This window comes from Hyperoodon ampullatus, assembly GCF_949752795.1.
Source record: "Hyperoodon ampullatus genome assembly, chromosome: 7".
NCBI classification, from domain to species: Eukaryota; Metazoa; Chordata; class Mammalia; order Artiodactyla; family Ziphiidae; genus Hyperoodon; species Hyperoodon ampullatus.
The window spans coordinates 17,922,725-17,943,848 of record NC_136920.1 but is presented as its reverse complement, the minus strand read 5'-3'; the positions used below and the strand labels follow the sequence as shown (position 1 = coordinate 17,943,848).

Below are 21,124 nucleotides of genomic sequence, written 5' to 3'. Positions count from 1 at the left end.
TCCCCAGGATGGTATCTCTTCTCATCTTTTAAGTGTCAGCTAAAACACTTCCTTCTGAGGGGGTCTTTCCTGACCACGCCCTCTAAATAGCCACCCTCAAGGCACTATTCATTGTTTCTCCTGGGATTTTCATTCATAACACTTATCTCACTTTGGAACTGTGTAATTATCGTGTGTGTGTGTGTGTGTGTGTGTGTGTGTGTGTGTGTTCTATGTCTGGTCTTCCTCCTCTGTATTGTAAGGCCCATAAGGGAAAAGTAGAGCCTTTTTTTTTCTTATTTTTTATTTATTTTTTGCAGTACGCGGGCCTCTCACTGCTGTGGCCTCTCCCGTTGCGGAGCACAGGCTCCGGACGCGCAGGCCCAGCGGCCATGGCTCACGGGCCCAGCTGCTCCGCGGCATGTGGGATCCTCCCGGACCGGGGCACAAACCCGTGTCCCCTGCATTGGCAGGCGGACTCTCAACCACTGCGCCACCAGGGAAGCCCAGTAGAGACTTTTTAATACCACTGTGTGCAGTTCCTATCACATAGTAGGCACCTAATCAGTGTTTATCAAAGGGATGAATGAATGAATGTAAATTTCATTTGCCTGATAAAAGTACAATCCCAGCAATGCTGTATTGGTCACAGTAGAAATCCCAGATTCTTCCACTTTGCCTGTCTCTGTCTCAGTTTCCTCATTTGACTAGGATGCCCCAGCACTTGACACCCGGCTACACCTGGCCTTGACCCAGCCCCTTCTCTACAAAGTGGAGGCGGCCCTTCAGCTGCTTACTTCAGTTCTCCTCCACTCCAACCTGCTCTTGTCCTTTGGATAATGTTCCACCCCACCCAGGCAGGTATTCCAAGTTCCCCCAGGAAAGAGAACTTTTCCAGCTCCTTCCAGAGTGGCAATTCTGAGTCCATGGTTCCAGGTAGCATTGTGAAACTACTGCCTATGCACCTGTTACATTTCCAATAAAAACCCTTGGCCACTGGCTCTAAGTCAGAGCCTGAACTTTAGGGTTAGAGTGGTACCAGATTTAAGTCCCCCCTCTGCCTCTTACAAGCTGTGAGACCTTGGACAAGTCATTTATCTGAGTCTGCGTCTTCAGGGCTCAGTACAGAGCAGAGGCTTAACAACATGGTGACCAGGGTCATTATCATCGTTACTGTTACCTCTAACATCAGGTTGAAGTAGATGCTAGGAAGTTTAGGGTTCCCTTCTTTCACCCTGAATCCCAGGGTCTACCCTGGATGAGGGGTTGCCTGTGACTTTTTTTTTTTTTTGCAGTACGCAGGCCTCTCACTGTTGTGGCCTCTCCCGTTGCGGAGCACAGGCTCCGGACGCACAGGCTCAGTGGCCATGGCTCACGGGCCCAGCTGCTCCGCGGCATGTGGGATCTTCCCGGACCTGGGCACAAACTCGTGTCCCCTGCATCGGCAGGCGGACCTCTCAACCACTGCGCCACCAGAGAAGCCCGCCTGTGACTTTTAATACAGAGCTACCAATACCTATGCCACAGCTGGCTTGGAGACCTCTGCTTGACTCACCTTTTCCTTCTCAGCCTGGAGAGAGAGCCTCAGGGCACTTTCTTCTGGTCAACAGCTCAACTCACCTGGCTCTCGAGGGAAAAGGGACTGCAAAGACGGTTGGTTTGTTTGTTTTTGGCTGGAAGAACAGATTTGTCTTCGTCTGTCCCTGGTTTGAATCCTGAGTTTCTGAAATAGGATTTCTACCATCACCCACTTGCCCTGAGCCACCAAGAATGAGTGCTGGGAAATTGGGATGGGAAACCAGGCTCCAGCAGAGTCTGCCTTGAGAAGAGACCTCACCTGGCTGAGGACAAGCCACCAGTAGACTGGTTTCTGTGGTAACATCTGGCTTCCAGTCTTAAGACAGGCTTCCTCCCACCTCCTCCCAGGTAGGCACCTGCCCCCATCCCTGGCTTCGGGAAGCTGCCAAGGTCCCTGCCAGGGACCATCTGTGCTGGCTCACCTGCAGAAGATGAGGGAGGGGCACAGGGGGCCTTCTCCAAGGCTGGTACCAAGAAAACACCCAACCCCCTAAATCCATCCACAGCCACATCCCATGGCTCTATCCTTGCCAGGCATCTGCCCAGGGAGGGAGACAGAACAGATGCCAGGGTTCCAGGCCCTTGAAATGTTGGGCTTCTAACTGGCTCCGAAAAAATAGAAACTCTTGGGTGGGAAATTACCACTGGCTCCATTAGCAATTAAGCAAATGAGAAGAGGCTGACTCAGAGCCTCAGGTAACATCGCAAACTGTCTGGAGGAGCAGGTGGCTGTCAGGACACCAGGCCGGGGGCAGGGAAGGCAGGTACACGTGTACGTGGGTTTAGTCCATTTTATGCATGAGATTGGAGGCCAGAGATACATGTGAAAAGTCTCAATTACCAAATCACAAAATGTTCAAACTTGAAGAGTGACCATTTGGTCCAAATTTATTTTACAGATGCGGGCACAAGCCCAGAGGCAAGTGACGTGCCCAGGGCCATGAAGGTGGCAGTGACAAAGCCCAGCTGGGTTGCAGGTTCTCAGCTCCTAAAAGCAGTGCTCTAGATTTGAGTTATTGCATAGGCAGGAGCCGAGTTTGTTATTTAAGGCGGTTCAGGGGAAAGCCCCATATAAAACGATTCCTGAACTCTTCTTGCCTCTTCCATTTCCCTTTTATATAAATCCAGACTCTCAAATATTAGGTTTGGGCTCCAGGAGCCATATTCATAGTTCCCTGTGAAACATAGTCCACACAGTATTTGGCTACGTGGGATAAAACCCACTTCTATTTAATTATGGAAATTTAAATCCTGGCTGTAATTAAAAGATAACAAATATGTATATGATATAAAATAAGGAATTACTTGCACAGACTTGAAAAGCAAAGTCTTTCTTTATGGCTCATTTATCCTTTTTAAGAGCCTTTGGTTTTAATTCCATGTGACCTGGCTGATTGCCTACTGACTTGAAAATTCAGGCCCTTCCCCTGGCTTAATGCCTGAGCCCCTTCCGGAAGCCAGGACTGCAGCAGCCACCAGGAGGGCCTAAGATGACAGGATTCTGGAAGCTCCCTTGTCCCTGCCCACCACCTGGAGCACAGGTGAACCCCAAGCCACTGCCCTGACTCTTCCAGTGATGGGAGTACTACTTTGGGGGATGTTAGAGAAGGTCTCTAGTTTCCACCTGATTTTTCTTCTCAGGAATAAAGTTAAATCCCCAAGAGGCCTTGCCCAAGAATGTTCACAGCCGCATTTCCTCTAATGGAAGAAAAAAAAAGAAAAGAAAAGAAACATCTAAACATACGTCAACAGGAGAATGGGACTGTGGTATATTCATGCAATGGAAAATAATACAGCAGCAAAAAAAATAAAGGAACTAGAGCTAAATAAATGTGCATGGATAAAGCTCAAAATTTTAATGTAGACAAAAAATAATGTGATGCAATTTAAAATTAAAAACACGAAATATTCTATAGTGCTCAGGGTTTACATGTACAGGTAGTAAAAAGATAAAGAAAGGCTTGAGGTGAGAAACCCTAAATTCCAGATGGTGGTCTCCTGAGCGAAAGGCTGAGGGGATTTCAACTGTATTTGTCAAGTTTTATAAAACTTGGCAGGGATTCATGATTGTTTATCAAATTATTTTTTCTACATTTTATATGTCTAAAATCTTAAGTAAAAGGGAATAAAAGACACAAGGCAGCTGACCCTGTTGGAAATTATTTATTTACCACTGCAAGGTTTTTGCTCCAAAGTGTGACACCAGACACGTGACTACAATATCTCATGCGTCTTTTTGTGCTTCGGTTCATGATTGCAAAACAGACACACACTTAGAATTGACAACAGGAACACAGGCAGCAAAAACAAATCACAAGGACTAGGTCTCTCTTTTGGTGGTCCTCACCTCCATTTGGCTTAAGCTGCCCAGGACTCCTTTACATCCCAAAGGAATTGCCCCTGAAGAACTGCTCTCCCAAATTGTTCTCTCTACATAGCTTTGTTTGGGGTGATTTGCCACTGAATCCACACCAAGAGTCCCATCTTAGATCGAAATGGACAGATGCGTGCAAAGCCTTGATCAATAGGCCCTCAACAAATATATACTGATTTGAGGCAAGGAGTGAGTTGCAGATTAATGAGATTAGACTCCCAATTCTCTACCCCATCGCCGCGTATCTATGACACAGCCAGATCATCTTGTGGGCGACAGCCCAGTCGGAGATGGTTTCTCACTTTATTTTCACCTCTGATTCATGCACTTCTTAGAAAACGCTTCCTGGCAAAGGACAAGGTGTTCTTTCAAAAAAAAAAAAAAACATCAGATGCGTTCACACAGACTCAATTACTCTAATTTGGTAGTAAATTGCAAGTGTATCTGGTACAAGGTAAGCTGATGCAAAGATTAGTGAAGTTTTTTCATCTGGCAATCTGATATCTCTGGATAATTTAAAATTCACTGAGATGGAGTTTTGGTGGAAAAGCACAGCTTTTAAATCTTGTCTATCGTTAATTACATTTACATAGTGAGCTATAAATTGTCATTAGGTGAACGGTAATACTCAATGTCATGAATTTCTAGGCCAACTGCTGAGGTGTCTGATGACTTTACCGTTGAGAACTCAGCTAGGACTCTAAAAATGTGTCTTTTCCTGCCTACTCCCCTATCCAGTCTTCATTCATTAATTCATTCAACAAATATTTATTGAGGGTGCATGAGCCAGTTCTATTCTAGGCATTTGGAATATACCAGTGAACACAACAGGCAAAATCCCCTGCAAAATCTGTCTCATTTCTATACAACCTTGTTAAGTGAGGTGACGGCTGACATCTAACATGTTAAGCAGTGACATCTGACTCCCATCAGAGGCAACTTTCAGTTTGGATTCTGGAAAACTAAACCTTTGAGATCCAAAGAAATGAATGCCTCATGATAGAATGACTGTGGGTGGAGCTGATATTCTTGGATTAGGGGCCCCATTAACTCACCTCAAACATCCTTTGGTGTGACTGTAAGGCAGGCGAATGGACTTATAAGGAAGTAGAACCCATGTCTCCTGATTTTAAGTCTAGAATCCAGACTTTTTTAGATTGGAGTAGAAGATGTTACCAAGAAGAGAGTACTGGTCAGCTTACATAGGGAATGTTTTGTTCTGTTTGAGCATGCCAACCAAAAAAGGGAGACCAGAACGGTGAGGGGGATCTCCAAAACACGGCGTAGGAAACCACGAACAAATGTCTTGCCTAAAAAAACTTGGCAGACGGTGGCAAGCCTTAATGGGAGAGATTTCCAGTTACGTGAAAGAGTTTCCCATTTGAGAGGGATTAGATATTTTTCTGTTTCTTCAGGGGCTAGGTGGAAATTATTTCTAAATGCTTTTCCACTTCTGTCCAGAAAGGGAAAATAACGACCAAAAGGTGATATGTCTCTACTCAGATTCTCAGGGAGAGACCGAGAATGATTTGACTTGTTAAAAGGACTGAAGGAAAGGAATTCATTTTTAGGTCAGGGGCCTGGGTGACATCTGAAGGCCCAGAGTTTAGATGTCAGTATTAAAGAGTCCAAATGTAGAATCCATGGTTCTGGAAATGCCTGGGATGATTCTGGCACTTTCCAGGCGTGGTCAGTTGCCAGCATGAAGCTTAAAGATGATCTGCTGGTGGCCTCGGAGTTTGTCTCTAGCCAGGGATGCCTATAGCTCTCAAGCACAATTTCATCTATCACATCATTCACAGAGACAGAGCTGCCACGTCACTAGTCCTATTTTATGGATGGTCAGCAACAGAACCCAGGAATCCTCGTTCCCAGGCAAAGATTATAACCACCCAACAAGTCTCATAATATTATTAATGATGTGAACAGCTATTTGGAATAATCAGGTAGTGATTTGAAAGCTAGCTGCTCATAATTTACTAATGAAAGTGATAGGTCCTAAAAACAGAGGGACGGGGGCACATTTGCAAAAGACCTCTTTCCCTTCTCTACCTCCACAGAGCCAGACTAAATTAATATGTGCCCCAAACTGAATTCCTCCTCAGGTGGCTGGTATACTGAGAAGGGATGCGTTTGACTCAGAGGGTCACTTCGGTGATGCTGGTGGACATGACGACCAGCATCCAATAACTCACGGGGGATCCCACCTATTCCTGGTCAGGGAAGGTCTCCCCAAATATAATATAAACTGATTTTGAGATGAAACCATACAATTATTCAATAGAAAGCACAAAATTCAGTCCAAGAGCAGGATCTGAAAAGCACAGGTGAAAACATTAAGAATTCAAAGGATGACATTAAAAACGGAGGCTCCTAAATTTTACACCAACAGTTGAGATGTCCAGCCTTGGCACTGTCAGCCCCAGGGTGTTGGGGGCCTGACGAGGACTGTGAAACCCTGTCTGGGATGTTGTAAAAGGAATCTCTCCAAGTGCGGTGCTCCAACCTTGGCATGCAAACTACTCTGTGTTTGTTCAAAAGGCAGCCTCCTGGGGTTCAGCCAGGATTAAGGATTCAGAATGTCTAAAAGAGGGCCTGGGAATCTGCTGGTGATTCTTCACACACTAAGGTTTGAGAACTGCTGGGTTAGTTAGTGCCTTGGGTCAGTAGCACGATTTCATGCTGGCTAAGATTCCATCCGCCCTGACAATCTCTAATGCTTATGAGATGATCCAGGATACATCATTTCTGTCATCCTTTTTGACACACTTTTTTTTAAAAAGCCACATTCCTTGCATCCATTGTTCCCCAGATGAAGCTTTCTCTGCATCTGGCCTGACCCCCACTGCAAAAGCTGCACACAGACCGTATATGATAAACATCTCTTCAATAACACAGGTAAGCAAAACGCATTCCTCCTGACCCAAATGTCCCGTCTCTGCCCTGCCCTGCCTTGCTTGTTTTTAAGAGAAACAGGAGTGTGATGGGAGAGGAAGAGGGTCCTGCTCTTCACACACACATCTGTCTTCTGGAGTCAGAATGCGAATGGGGCACAAGAGGAGGTCGTAGAGGACAGTGGGGCTGGGAGCGGGCTGTGCCCGAGGAGGGTGGCGGCCTGGGCGGCTGGCTACAGGTGCAGCTGGTGCCACATGGCAATCTGCCGGCGCGGGTTCTTCAACATCTCTTCCCAGTGGCTGCGCTCGGAGCCCGAGGCGTGCAGGCCCAGGCTGCAGCGCCCGAGCGGGCAGCTCTGCCCTTCGGCGCCCTGGCCCAGCACGTCCAGCTCCACACTGGAGGCCCGCAGCAGGTCATCCGGCAGCTCAAACATGATCATCTCGTTCCACACGGGGTTGATCTTGTGCTTGGCGCGTTTCGTCTGCTTCTTCTTCAGCTTCCGAGCCTGGTGCTTCAAGGTCACCTTTACAGAGACATCTGGGGAGAAACAGGGAGACAGAGACAGAGAGAAGGGCCGAGAGTGAGCTTCTGGGGTGTGGTGGGGCCTGGGACGATATTCCCTCTTGGGGATGGAGAGACAGGGCCTCTGGCTCAAGATCTGCACTGAGGCACCCTCTCTACCACCTCTCCCCCACTTCATGGGCCATGTATTCATTCAACAGCTATTAAATGCCCACCGTATGGCAGACACTGATCTAGACATGGGGATACGGCAAAAGCTCCTGGCTCAAGTGTGGAGAACAGACCATAGCACGATATATATGGCTGGTCATCAGGTGGCCTATGACTGGGTCACGCTAAGGTACAGCCAGGAAGGTTTGTCATGAACTCTTCCGAGTGCCTTCATGTCCCACATCAAACCAAGCCCGGGATGATGGCTCAGACGTCCTGCAGCTTGATTTTAAACTCAGACCAGAAACACTAAGCCATCCCTGTGTCTTCATCCCCTTGGTTCTCCGTCGAAGCGTTTTTGTCTATTCCTAAGATAGTAGGTCTCCTGCTGGTTGGTTGAGTTCTTCTCATCAGTTCTTTTGCAGGTTTTACTTGAGGGTCCCAACCTCATGGGGAGGGGGAGGGCAGCCTGCCTTGACCCCCAGTAGAGCTCTTCACCCCAGGAGACTGGCCAACAGGTCACTAGACAAGCTTTCTCCTAACATCATGAGGCTCAGGACTCAGACTGTGTTTTCATTAGTCAGGGTTTCCGAAGCAAATGTGAGAATCATTGTTACTCTGTATTTATTGCTATAATTATCACTCCCAGGTGGTTAGTTTGTTATTTCAGCAGAGATATTTGAGAGATAAAGTGTTGAGCTGTAATTGTCCTGACAGGAGCTATAAAAATTAAAAAAAAAAAAAAAAAAAAAGAAGTAGGAGACAAAGTATTGTCTGGAGGGGATGAGGAAATTGCAATGAATTCTGACCTTTGGCTCAGGAATCTGTCAGCCAGACCAACTCTTCTGATTTCATTCGCCAAAAATCTCTTGCTCAAAGGTTCTGAATGCAGAGGCAATTCTTTATGTGTTTGCTGCTATAAATATCTATTTATTTATATCCTGCTCTGAGCACTTGGCTCCGGGTCCAGGTATCATAGGGCTGACCAATGTTGCTTTTCTGCTCTGACAAGAGAGGCTGTTTGGTCCTTAAGACTTGGGGCCTGTGCTGGGGTATCCAGAAGGAAAAGCCAAGGCTTCCAGAGTACTGAGGGGATGTTTATTTGGGTATATGCACAGACGCCTCCTTAGCCTGTGCACCCACACGCCGTCTGCTGTCACCCACGCTCAGCTGGTGTGGGGATGGCAGGCTGGCAAAGGCTGGGAAGAGAGGGGAGCCTAGGGTGGGTGTGGGGAGTAGAGTGGTGGCCAGCTGGACCTGGGGAAGGAGCACCCTGGCTTCCTGACACCTGCCTGCCAGCCAGGTCTGGTTGACGAGGGCTGGGCTAAGTTTTCCCTACAGCCCAGACACTCCACTCCCTGGCTACAGTCTGATCCCTGGCTTCCTATGACCCATGGGTAAGGCTGATTCTTCTCGTGATGGATCTACAATGTAGGGAGCCCCAGGTAGCTCATTCCTGGGCCCCAGTGGGTGGGATTGGCCCAGGAGTGAATGCATGTGGATTTAGAGAAGTGAGTGTGTCCTTCCAAACTGGTTTGTATGTTTGGGGTGGAGGACACAGCTGAGGCTGACTCCACAGACGTACTCACGTTCCACATCCCTGCTCACCTGTGCCCACTGCCTCCCAGCTGCCACCCGCCTCTGCACATATTCCTCCCAGTGGGAGGGGCCCTCACTCACCCTTCCCCAGGAGCTCCTTGGACTGATTAGCGTGGAGGTTTTTGGCCTTAATCAGCACCAGTAGGAGGCGGTTGGCAGCCGGGAGGTAGCTGATGGAGAGAAGGACCTCTCCCGTTCCTGCAGACGGCGCCTGAAACAGAAGAGGGGATGCAGGAGGTGAGTCTCATTTAGGGATGCCTTCCGACCCCCTCACCATCGCTGAGGCTGGGATCACACTAGCCTTGTATCCAACGAGCATCCTAGAAACCATTTACCCATCAGTACAGCTTTCTCCACCCTCGCAGAAGGGAGGAAGGCACAGAGGAATTCTGTGTAGCATGTGTTTCAATACAAGTTTTTTTCATTTGCCACAAAACGTGATTTTCCAAATAGTTTATATTCAAATCCAACATATAAAACAGATCAAAGAGATGCCATTCAGGATGTGGCAGGGCCAGAGGGCCTGGACCCCCTCTCACCTCCATCACCCCCACCCCCGGCTCCTGGGGAATCTGTATAGAGCCCTAGGGTTCTAGGGAACAGAGTTTGAGAACTACTACATTGACTGATCAGGTCCCTGGGGCAGCGGGCTGCTGTAAGACATTACTCTGCTTGAAAAAATAATCCCTTCCAGGCCCTGCAGGGCTGAGAGAGTCAATAATGCGATGTACTAATGCTGAGCAGGGCCTGGCTTGGTCAACAGAATGGCCAACCATGTCAACAAGAGGCCGGGCATATGAGGGGAGGTACCACACCAGAGACCCTGGCAATAACTGTGATTTGCAGGAGGTGCTGATGCCTCCGGGAAGCATCCAGCATGTCCAACCCCCATCTGCAGCTTTACAGAGTGTCTCCACTGAAATTCCTACAAGAGTTTGCTTGGAATTTCAACAAATCCATTGAGGGACAAAACGAGTGAAAGAGACACCACAGGAGGCAGGTCACAGCCCAAGGGTAGTGCTAAGAGTATAGACTCTAGAACTGATTGTCTGGTTTCAGTTCCAATCTTACCATTTACTAGCTGTGTGACCTTAGGCAAGTTATCTCTCTTTCCAAAACTTCCATTTCCTCATCTGTAAAATGGGAACAATAGTATCTCCACCCAGTGGGGTTGTGAAAATTAAATGAGTAATTATTTAACGGCTTAGAACAGTGCCTGGCACACACGACAGCATCTGTCCCCTTGCTTTGACGATTAGCATTATTTATCAAGGAAGGACAATTACTACTTCTTAAGATGATTAAGTGGGAACATTGTTTCTGGGTGAATGGGAGCCAGTCTGTGTTTAGGGATGGAGTAGCTGGCCAGCCCTCTGCCGGGGTCACACCTTTCATCCAGGAGACATGTCTTCAATAGGACCGGAACAATTCAACTAGCCCTAAGTGGCTAGTCATGTGATGGAATGATTCTGGGAGATGCCAGGAATTTGGAAATGGCATTAAGGGTAGCAGCTAACATTACACACTCTGTGCTGGGTGCAATTACAGTATCTATCCCCCGAGCCTTCATCTCCACAAAGCCAGCCCCAGCGCCTAGCACACAGCTGACACACAATACATATTTGTGAGAAGGAAGGGTGAGACATCCCATTTAATCTTGACAACAAGGGTAAGAGGGATGCTGACCTGGTTCCCATTTTAAGCATAAGACCCTGATGCTCAGAGAGGGCACTTCACTGCCTGAGGTCATGTAGCCAGTAAGTAGCAAAACTGAGCCTTGAATGGGGGTCTGGTCTGATCGCAAAGCCCCAGTCCTAAACCCGTGGTCCTCCAGCATCCTCGGTGGACAGACCTCTCATTTCACAATAAAGGAACTGAGTTCAGGCATGTGTACTGAGGGGTGGCAGCTGAGCTGGGATGGGCACCAGCCTCCTGATTCAAGATCACTCATTGGAGGTCCGCAGTTGTTGGCCTGGGCTGTGGCCACAGGGTGACCAAGTGAGAGAAGCCTGGACCCATCAGCCCGTGAAGGGCTCATCACCTCTGCCTAGGGAGCCAAGAGCCCCAGATGAGCCCAGCTGGCTGTGCCACAGCTGGAGAATTTTAACAGCCTCTGCCCCCTCGGCTGTGCTGACAAAAGTCCTGCTGACAAAAATAACCCTCTTTCCTTCTCCATCTTTTCTCTGTTTTTTCCCGCACCCACCACCCCTGCATCTTTCTCTTGGGCTCTCAATGAATCATTCCAGCTGCCCTTGGAGTGGGTCACTCTGTGGTCCCTGGTGATGCACATGACACTGTTGGCTGAGTGTCTTCCGGTGAGAACTGGGGCACTGCTGGCACCTCCCTTAACCCATTCTGACCAAGAGAAGAAAAACATGTGGGCTACAGCAACTGATGGCTCCACCCACTTTGTTCACATCAGCTCGCACCCTCCAGCTAGTGGGGGTAAGGGGTTCCCTAACCTGGCCTTTGGGGCTCTCTCATACACTGGGAGCCCCATCTCAGACTCCTGACTCCACGCTGCCCTCTGAGATTGTCCACATTCGTGGCAAGCCGGCTAGCGGTCCAAGTGGATGTGCGAGTATATTTGCGGAACAGTGACAGCTACAATGAGTGTGACGATTATTAAGATGGATGACCCGTGAGGGCAGGTCTTTTGTCGTCATCACTGCTGTGTCCCCAGCTCCTGGCACTGCGCCTGGCGCATGGTGGGAACCGGGCAAGGTATTTGTGGAATGAATGAATAACTTTTGTTCTTCTAGGGGAAAGGTTGGAAACAGGTTAGGTGCCTGGGGTTTCTGCCCAGATAGGCTGCATTTCTACCATTTTGGAGCAGCACGAAACTCTCCAAAGCCCTGGGGTGGAGCCCCTCCATCTCCTGAGGAAGCTGGTTTACCAGCTGAATAAACCAAAGTGTCGGGTTCCTCTTCCCTGGGGGGGCCCAGGCTGTGATTCCACACAAGTTCCAAATCACACACTAATTAGAGAGTGTGCTTGGGAACAGCCTGGGTCCAGCTGAGAGTGGCTGTCCGTGTTTATCAATTTTCTGAGGCTGGGAAAGAGAGGAAGATAAGGCGAAGAAGATATCATAGCAAAAAGTGGAGCAGGTACGGAGTGAAAGCGTAGTCCCCCCTCCCTCGGAGTTCATCAGGAAAGGCGCCTGCTGACTGCGTCTCGTGCATTGTTGGGCACTTACATCCCACAGCGGCAGGGGGACGACCCGGGATTTACAACCAGACTGACCTGGCCTCAAGGCCAAGCTTGCCAGGTCCCAGGTGGGCGACCCCACGCGGGTCATTGAGCTACTCTAAGCCTCAGTTCTCTTGCCTGTAAATGCCATAGTCCTGGTGTCACTTCCACCTGGTTGATTAGGGACAGAATTTTGGTAAAGTTCGAAGCATAGCAACTGATAGATGGTAAAAGCTCAAAACTTAGTGTCTTTGTTAGTATTTTTATTACTCCAGCATGGGGGTCAGCAAACTTTTTCTGACCAGATTGTAACTCTTTTAGGCTTTGTAGGCTATACAGTCTCCAGATAAGGCACTGACCAGCTGGTCGAGAGACTGGTCATCCAGAAGTCTCCCTCTAGGCACCATCATGGCAGACCCTTGGATGAGGCCTGGACCTGGGGGCCTAAATAGCCACACACTGTCCTGCAGCCCTGACCTTCCTTGACCCCCCTCAGTGTCCTGGCCTGTGGGGAATGACGGTTTGCTCTCCAAGGAACCTCTCTCTGAACAGCGAGGCATCTCAGCAGACACTTGTTTCCCACTCATGGCTTCTGCAGCAGCAGAGGGGTGGAGAGAACCATCCCAGGCTACAACCAACACCCCCTAGCCCTGGTCACTCCTTCAAAGCCCAGCACAAGCACCACTGCACACCAAGCCTTCTAGAACTCCCCGTCAGAGCGCTTCAGTTAGGCCCCTCTTAGATGTCTTATGTCAGATATCATCATCATCATAGCCATCATCACTGTCATCATCATCTGTTCCAACTTCTCCCTCTGGCCTGTACTTTCTACTGGTAGAGGGGCTCTGCCCGGCGCTCCTCTCCCCTGCACTGCCTGGCCCACACTAGGTGCATGGGGAGTATGAATGGTTTTAAATGGGGATAATATTGCTAGCACCAGAGCCAATCCACTCACAATGCTATGTTTTCCATGATGGCGAGGCCAGGGGTGGGTGTGTGCATGGCAAGCTAGAAGCAAAACTAGACACCAGGAATCCCCAGTCCTGAGCTATCAGTCTGCTCCAGCCCTCCACCCTATTCAAGACTCCACCTTACTTTGATATCCCGCCTCCCTCTCCAGACCCCCGCCCCTAGCCTGGGAAGTTCTCCGAAGTTCGTTCCATGAGCACTGGCCCAGTCCTGCATCCCATGCGCCACTAACAGGTTTTACCTTTCCCGGGGAGAGGCAACCCTACCTTAACTGAAGTCTTCAGCTCGCCCCACTGGGCGGCCCCTAGAGGCACTGACACCCCGTCGAGGCCCAGGCGCAGCTCCCCAGCCACACTGTGGCGAGAGAAGCGGTCGCAGGTCCTCAGGGTCAGTGTCAGGGTCGCTGTGGGGAGCTCCCCCTCTGCCAGGGGGAGCACGAGGCCTTCCTCCCACGTGGTGTGCAGCTGCCGCTTCTTCAGGGCCGTCTGGGCCTCCACGGAGCCCATCGTGTTGGCCACGCTGCCCTGGATATAGCAGTCACAGCCTCCATCATGGTCACTGGTCACAGCTGTAGCCGGGGAGAAAGCAGCCAGATGTAGGGCTTGTTGAGGACCAGGGGAAGGGAGAAGTAGGGCCCTGCTGTGAGCTGCAGAATCCGGCTTAGTCGTCATGACCTTGGGTGTCTGAAAGACCGCCCCCCGCCGGGGCTGACGACACTGGCTTCCTGGAATCGCCTTTCAGTAAGACATTTAGAAATCGGAGATCCTCCTCATGACTCTGAGATTTCCCCAAGGCGCCAGGGCCCACAAACTGCTGATGATTTTCATTAGTCTTGCTGCTGATTCCATAATTCGTTTGCTCTCTACATTAAATATTTACCACACAACTACCTGTGATATAAATCACTTGGCCGCTACCTCATGACTGCTGTTTTGCATTCTGAACTTTGGTGTTTTTAAGGCTTCCCCGTGTGGAAATTTGCACCTGTGGAGCTTTTATGACTGGTTCCTCAATGATAATTTGAGAAGTGGTAGCTGGCGTTACCCAGGCAGAGAAGATGAAGAACTGAGGCCATGTGTCCTAATAGAAAGAGCCCTGCACTGAGCTTCAAGGGAACTGGGCTTCGTCCCGGCTCTGGCACCAGTTAGTTGGAGTGATCTTAGACAAGTCACCTGATGTTCCTAGACTTCAGTTTCCGAACTGTAAAATGGGACTACTGTGAAGCCCAAATATAAGAAAGTATATGAAACACTAAAAAAAATCTTAAAAGAAGTAAAGATGAAAAACACTCCCTCAAAAAAATAAAATTAAGTACAAAAGTCCAATTTATCCTGTCCCCAGCTTCTAGCTTCCAGGAACCACAGAGCAGTGCATTTTTAGCCCCAATTCCTTTGCAAAGTCTTAGCTTTGTTTGCTGATGGTAAAGTGGATTGTCAGGGTAGGGAGACCAGGGACATCCTGACCCTGTAGGAAAGACTACCTGGTTCTAGGACTACAAAATCTTTGCTGACCATTCAGAATACCCCCTGTGTCTAGCACAGGCCCTGTCCAATGTCAAAGGCATCTATGGCAGAGATGACTAGCTGTTCACCAAAACCCATTCCTTCTTTTAACTGGGCACCTGCTAAGCCACATTTCCCAGCGTCCTTTGCAGTCAGTGGTCATGTGACCAAGTTCCAGCCAATGGGAAGTGAGCAGGCGTGATGCATACCTTACGTAGGATACAGCTTTTAAGGAACAGTTGTGCCCTCTCCCTGTTCTCCCCATCCTTCCACCTGCTAGATACACATGACAAGGAGGCCTCAGTGGAAGGAGCCTGGTCCCTGAATCACTATTTGGAGGAAAGATGTCCACCAACCAGGCATCTCCACTTTGGACTGGTATATGAGAGAGAGGAAAAACCCCTGTGTGTCTGAGCATCACACACGTCAGGGTCTTGTTTGTTACAGAGTGCTAATCTAGTACCCAGTGCTACCTCCAGCCACAGATGCTCTGGGGAGACAAGCACACAGAAGGCCGTGAAAGTCAGCTAAGAACATACCTTCCAGGTGAGTCACAAATAGTTCAGCCTTTTGCTTGTCGTAGTCCAGACAGTAGTGAAGTTTGGGAGCTTGGTTCCATCTGGCAGCCTTCTCTGGGTTCCAAGTCTCCATGACACAGACATCCTCCACCACACCTGTTAAGAAGGTAAAGCCATTACTCCCACCCACGCTGGGGTCCTGTTTTCCAGATCATGCCTTTTCCACCTCTGCCACAAATCCAAACCCAAAGCTTCCTAACCAGGTGCAAAATCATGGTGGCTGCACCAGGGAACCACCCGTGGTCCCGGGCATTACCTTTCAAGGGACCATCACAGCCCAGTGGGCAAGACATGGGCTTTGGCGTCAGACATGAGCTGTTACATAATAGTTATGTGACCCTGGACAAGTTACTTGACTTCTTTGAACCTCAGTTTCCTCATCTTTACAATGGGAATGATAGCGGTTCCTTCTTCCTGGAGTTCCTGTGAGCATTAAATGAAATAAAGTGAGAAAAGTATTTAACCCAGGGCCTGACCCCTGGTGAGCTTTCAGTAGGAAACTGTCACAGACTGTGTGGTCCTGATCATCCTGTATTAAGCAAATCATTCCCCAGCTCCATCTCTCTCACAGAGTCCAATCCCTGCTCCCCAGGAGTTCATGGCTGGCAATAAATGTCAGAGAATTAGTCAGGCGGGAGTAGATACTGGAGGGCAAGCTTGGAGATAGTGGATTTGACTTTAGAGCATGTTCAGTAAATACTTGCTGAATGAATGAATTTAATTCAGAAGTCCTGAAAACTACAAATATTGCTCACTCTGCCCCTCGCTTGGACAGGAGCCAAACATCTGGAAGATTCTCATTAGTCAAGCATAATGAGAATGAAAGGATCCAGCAGCTGAGGAGACTCCACTTGTAGCAAATTGGAATTTAAATTTTTTTTTTGATTTTCAGGACTAATCCAAAGGGCAGAAATATAAAGGAGTATTTAATGGTTCATTATTGGGTTCCTGCAAGCAGTGAAGAATCTCCCTGGTGCGTCTAAGCAAGGAATGGGTTGACCAGGATGTGAGCAGCAGTGTGTAAACCCAAACAAACACCCACCCAGGACCCGGGTGGCTTCCAAGGGCAGCACATGGACAGTGTCAGAGCGGGCTTGCCTGGCACCCAGAGCTCTCGGGTCTCAGACTGCTTCAGCCTTCAAAATCAAAACCAAACCGAGACCAAACCAAACCCAGAACCCCTGGGAAATGCGGAAGCAGTTTCAGCTTCAAAAATCAGGACCCCGTATATGTATAACTGATTTACTGTGCTGTACAGCAGGAAGTAACACAACATTGTAAATCAACTATACTTCCATAAAAATTAAAAAAAAAAAGAATTGGGACCCTGAGCTCTAAAAGGGGCTGATGAGGATCATTGATGATGGGAGTAGACTGAGCTGCGCACATCATGGGGACAGTGTCTAATCTGGCATCCTCTCCCTCTGCACACCCTGGCCTCTGGTCAGTATTTGCTGAACCAATCAGCTCTTAGATTTCAGCAGAATCAGAACTTGCTTGTTGCCTTCTGTGGTGGGGAAAGGAATGAGGAACCAGAAAGAGAAAACAAATGGATGTGTTCTGAATTCTTCAAAGTTTCAGACTCTGAAGTACTCTGATGCTGTCCTTGGTGGAGAGTGTCCAAGCCTGGCTTCATCCCAGCCTTGAGAAGTCTGGGGCTCCCAAGAAAGAGGAGCCCTCCTGTGATTCTGCTTCTGATTCTGATTACCACTCCCAAGGGGCCTCATGCAAATTGTTCCCCACCCTCCAAGCTTAAGCTCCCAAGGCCTCAATGGGTTTATTTTAATTTAAAATGTGAGCTGACAAACCTGAAGGCTAAAAGCCAACCAGGATTCGTTCCTCCCACCAGCACTACCTGTATTTGTTCTTGAAGAAATGCCAGCATAATCACTGTGGTTCTGGGCTGGGTTGGTGGGGGGCACCTGTTCACTGGCCAGCGTGGTGCTGGACCCAGGCTGGAAGATGCCTTAGGAGCCAGTTACGCTGCTTCTGTTTGCACCATCTCCCTCTCCAACCACACAAAACAAAACCCCAAACCATGTAACAATCCATTCTCCTGGCTGGATTTATTGTCTCCTTATAAAAGTCTGCATGCTCCCTTGGTGTAGGCACTGTCTCTGCCTCCATATCTGCCCCAGCGTCCAGCCTAGCACTGTACACAGAAAGGTGTTATATTCTTGATGTTGATGCTGATGAGGAGGAGAATAGAAACAATAATAATGATGATGTTTTGATTACATCCTTGGGCCAGGCTCTGAGTTAAACACTTTCTATGCATTATTATCTTTACACTTTACAACAACCCTACTGGGCAGGTGATAGTATGATCCCATTTTATATACGAGGAAATTGAGGCCCCCAAAAGATTAGCAACGTCACCAGGGTCCCACAATGGGTATATAAAAGGGGAGAGATTAAACCCATGGCTCTGAAGCCCGTCGTTTGACCACAGCTCTTTATCCCCTCTCTATAGTGGTGCCCACGTCTTGAAAGGGACTCTCTATTTCCCAGTGGAAAGTTGGAGGCCTTGGGGAGATGCAATATGGGAACATGCAGGGAATAAAGGGCTAAAGGGCTGTAATTCCAAGGTGCTGTGCCCACTGCTTGCCCAGCGTCCAATGCCGCGGACACTGGGGCTGGCCATGCCCGCCATCTACAGAGATGCTTTCACCCCTCGCTGAGTACTGCCCACGGAAGAGTGAGGGCCCAAGAGCCCTACCATTCTGAGGAAGGACGAACAGCTCCTCTGTGACCTGCCTCTTGAGGCGGCTGTCGTTCGGGGCCTGGGGGCTGGCAGGTGCGGCGGGCTCCGCTGTGGTCCTCAGCGTGTAGTCAGCGTAGTTGATGACCTCGGGGGCCGTCACAGCTGGCCTGGGGCCATAGATATCTGGGAACTTGAGGAGGGCTCGGGGCTGAACGGGCTCGGTGGACTTTTTGACGTTGAACTGCACACACAAATCACTCTGATTAGTCCACGAGAGGATCTCCTGCCTGTTCCCACCCCCAGAAATGACAGTAGATGACCTGAGCTTTCAGGGGAGGCAGGGGGAGGGCTGTGGCTCCTTTCCGCTCTGAGGACCATGACTTGGGAAGGCAAAATGTCATCTCCAAGCGCAGCAGAACCCCCAGCATCATGAATCATGCCAGGGCCTGCTGAGATGTCAACACTGTTCGTCCATCCCCCATGCATCCATCCCCTGTGCAGCCTACAGCTGTGCCCCAGGCCTGTCACGGTGGCCTTCCCTCCACTGCTCTCATCTGTGCCACCTGCCTCTTTGTTTTCTCTCCTCCTAGTCTTTCTCTCTTATTCCTCCTCCCCCTCCCCTTCTCCACCCCATGGCTCAGAAATGTCTGTGGTCCCACAGACATTTACAAGACATCCAAACTCCTTGCAGTGACCTATAAGTGCTTGCCCAGCCTGGCCCTGCTCATCTTTCTGACATTGCCCCCAAACCCCTTTCCAGCCACTGAGCAACCTGCTTCTCAAACAGGCAGAACCCTTTCTGGGTCTGGCTTCTGGCCCCCAACTCCTCCCCGCAAACCACTCACCCCTACCTCCACCAGCTCTAAATTAAGTCCCTCCTCCAAGCCTGTGCCTCCTTATCACCACATCTAGCGCTTTGCTTTACAGCATCTCTCTCCCCCTGTATTGTTTTCACCATAGCCTGGCCTGTTTGTGGTCAGTCTCTCCCACTAGTATGTGAGCTCCATAAGCACAGGGATTATGTCTCGCCTTGCTCCTGCAGTGTCTGCTCACAGGGAGCACACAATACATACTTGTGCCTAGGGCTGCCATGTTCAGTTGTGTGTTCTGTGCACTGCACAAAGATGTCTGGATGAGGAGCAAGTGGGGGCTGAAATGCAATTTGTGCACCCATTGCCCAGCTATGTGCCCTGGGGTAGGGCTGAGTCCACCTGGAGGAAAGCGCACCTTTTCTTTGCACAAAGACCCCCCTGCTTGTCAAGTCTTAAGTGAGCAAGGCTGCCTCATACAGGAGTGGAATCTCCTATCTTTGCCTCCACTGGGGACTGAGATTTCTCCTACTTGAGGGATTCAAAGTTATTTAACGGGCAGCAATACTGAGGACCGGCCCTGTCCCCAGGAAACTGAGGGTGGACGACCAGATCTAGAGCTTGAGTTGCTGGCACACTGGGTGGGCAGCCCACAAAACGGCCCTCAGTTTGAGGCAGGTAACAACCCACAGCAGAGCCCCCAAGGAGCTGCCTGCCCTCCATGCTGTCCTCCTGCCCCTCCCTGCTCTGCGGCTGCTGGAGGGGCTGGCCAGGCGTCGAGGCTGCTCTACCCAGTGGCAGGAGTGACTGAGAGGCTGGGAAGAGTGTGCAGTCCTGGAGGGGGGCGGTGGTTACACTGTTTCAAAGTTCAGGGTTAGTGTGTTTGCACTCTGTACCTTTCACTGCCCCAGGACAACTCCTGGACATTCTTCCCTGGTTGAGACTCTGTCCCCAAGCGTTCCTGAAGGAGGCTGGAACTTGATGACAGGAGCATTCCTAACTATCCTCATTGACTGGACAATGGACGGAGAGTCCATGAGAAGGTGCGAAAGGGGTGAGAAGCACGAGCCAGCCTCTCCTGAACACCCACTTCCTGCGGGCACCCTGAGGGCTGCAGCCCCTGCATTGCCTCACGTATCCTTCAGAACTCCCTAAGGGGCTTAGAGAGGATAAAACCTTTCATTCCCCGCTTGGAAACACTGCCCAGTAGGCTATAATGCAGCCCAAGCTAGGACACCTCTATCTTGATCTCTGCTGAGTGCATCTGGCACGCATGAGCTCAAAAAGCACTTCCAACCTCAGTGGACCAAGGTTGCCCTGGACCAGACAGTGCAGGCAGTGACAAGATCAAGCCTAGACCAGCCTGGCCCCAAAGCCCACTGCCCCAGTGGCTCCCAACCTTTCTTCTGCCTTCAAGCCTTTGCCAGGCAGCACCCACCCTTCAGAGATGCTTGTCATTATTACACATTTCGACTAGGCACCCTGGGAGGTGCTGTATGATTTGTAAAGTCAGGCCCCCTTTGCACCTCCACCACATTGAGGGTGTCACTGGGCATCCAGGGGCCTGGCTTCTAGTACTGACCCAACCGTCTGAGCTTGAGTAACTTTTGGCAGGTCATTTCACCTCTGAGTTATCACTCAAGAGACAACGTGATTTCAAGGCTTGCTTCACTCCCACAAGCCGAGCTACAAAGAGGTGGGAGACGCTGTTCTTTATTTGCCGGTACAGGTGAGTTGGGGAGACCATCACAAACAGGAGAGTAAATAAGAGTATATCTGGGGCTTCCCTGGTGGCACAGTGGTTGAGAGTCCTCCTGCCGATGCAGGGGACACGGGTTCGTGCCCCGGTCCGGGAAGATCCCACATGCCGCGGAGTGGCTGGGCCCGTGAGCCATGGCCGCTGAGCCTGCGCATCCGGAGCCTGTGCTCCACAACGGGAGAGGCCACAACAGTGAGAGGCCCGCGTACCGCAAAAAAAAAAAAAAAAAAAAAAGAGAGTATATTTGACAGTTTGGGATTCCCATACAGAAGCAGGCGGCAGACAGCCTGTGTAAATAACAGGTGGGAGAGAGCAGAGGACACCTGCAGGGGTCAGGCAGAGGAGTCCTGGAGGTCAGGGAGGAGCCAGGGCGTGAGCTAGACCTTGAAGGAGAGGAGGTCTGGAAGGCGTCGGGAGGGCTGGGGAGGGAGGCTGGACCCCGGGAGGAGACACGCAGAGCAGTGGCCGATGTCCCCATGTCCTTTTGTCCTCCACAAACTGGTGTCTGCCTCTAATA

The 21,124-nt window shown here is 49.9% G+C and overlaps 1 protein-coding gene across 1 annotated transcript in view; it reads right to left on the bottom strand.

Moving 5' to 3' along the window:
- Window positions 1-7,058: 7,058 nt before the first annotated feature.
- SYT13 (synaptotagmin 13) overlaps window positions 7,059-21,124 on the bottom strand; it is a gene marked incomplete at both ends in the record, with an annotated part of 39,466 nt that continues 25,400 nt past the window's right edge. The window contains 5 exons of the mRNA XM_079708673.1: window positions 7,059-7,363; window positions 9,179-9,308; window positions 13,522-13,823; window positions 15,297-15,431; window positions 18,055-18,280. Coding sequence (XP_079564799.1) covers window positions 7,059-7,363; window positions 9,179-9,308; window positions 13,522-13,823; window positions 15,297-15,431; window positions 18,055-18,280 — 1,098 coding nt within the window. The remainder of the gene's footprint in view (window positions 7,364-9,178; window positions 9,309-13,521; window positions 13,824-15,296; window positions 15,432-18,054; window positions 18,281-21,124) is intronic.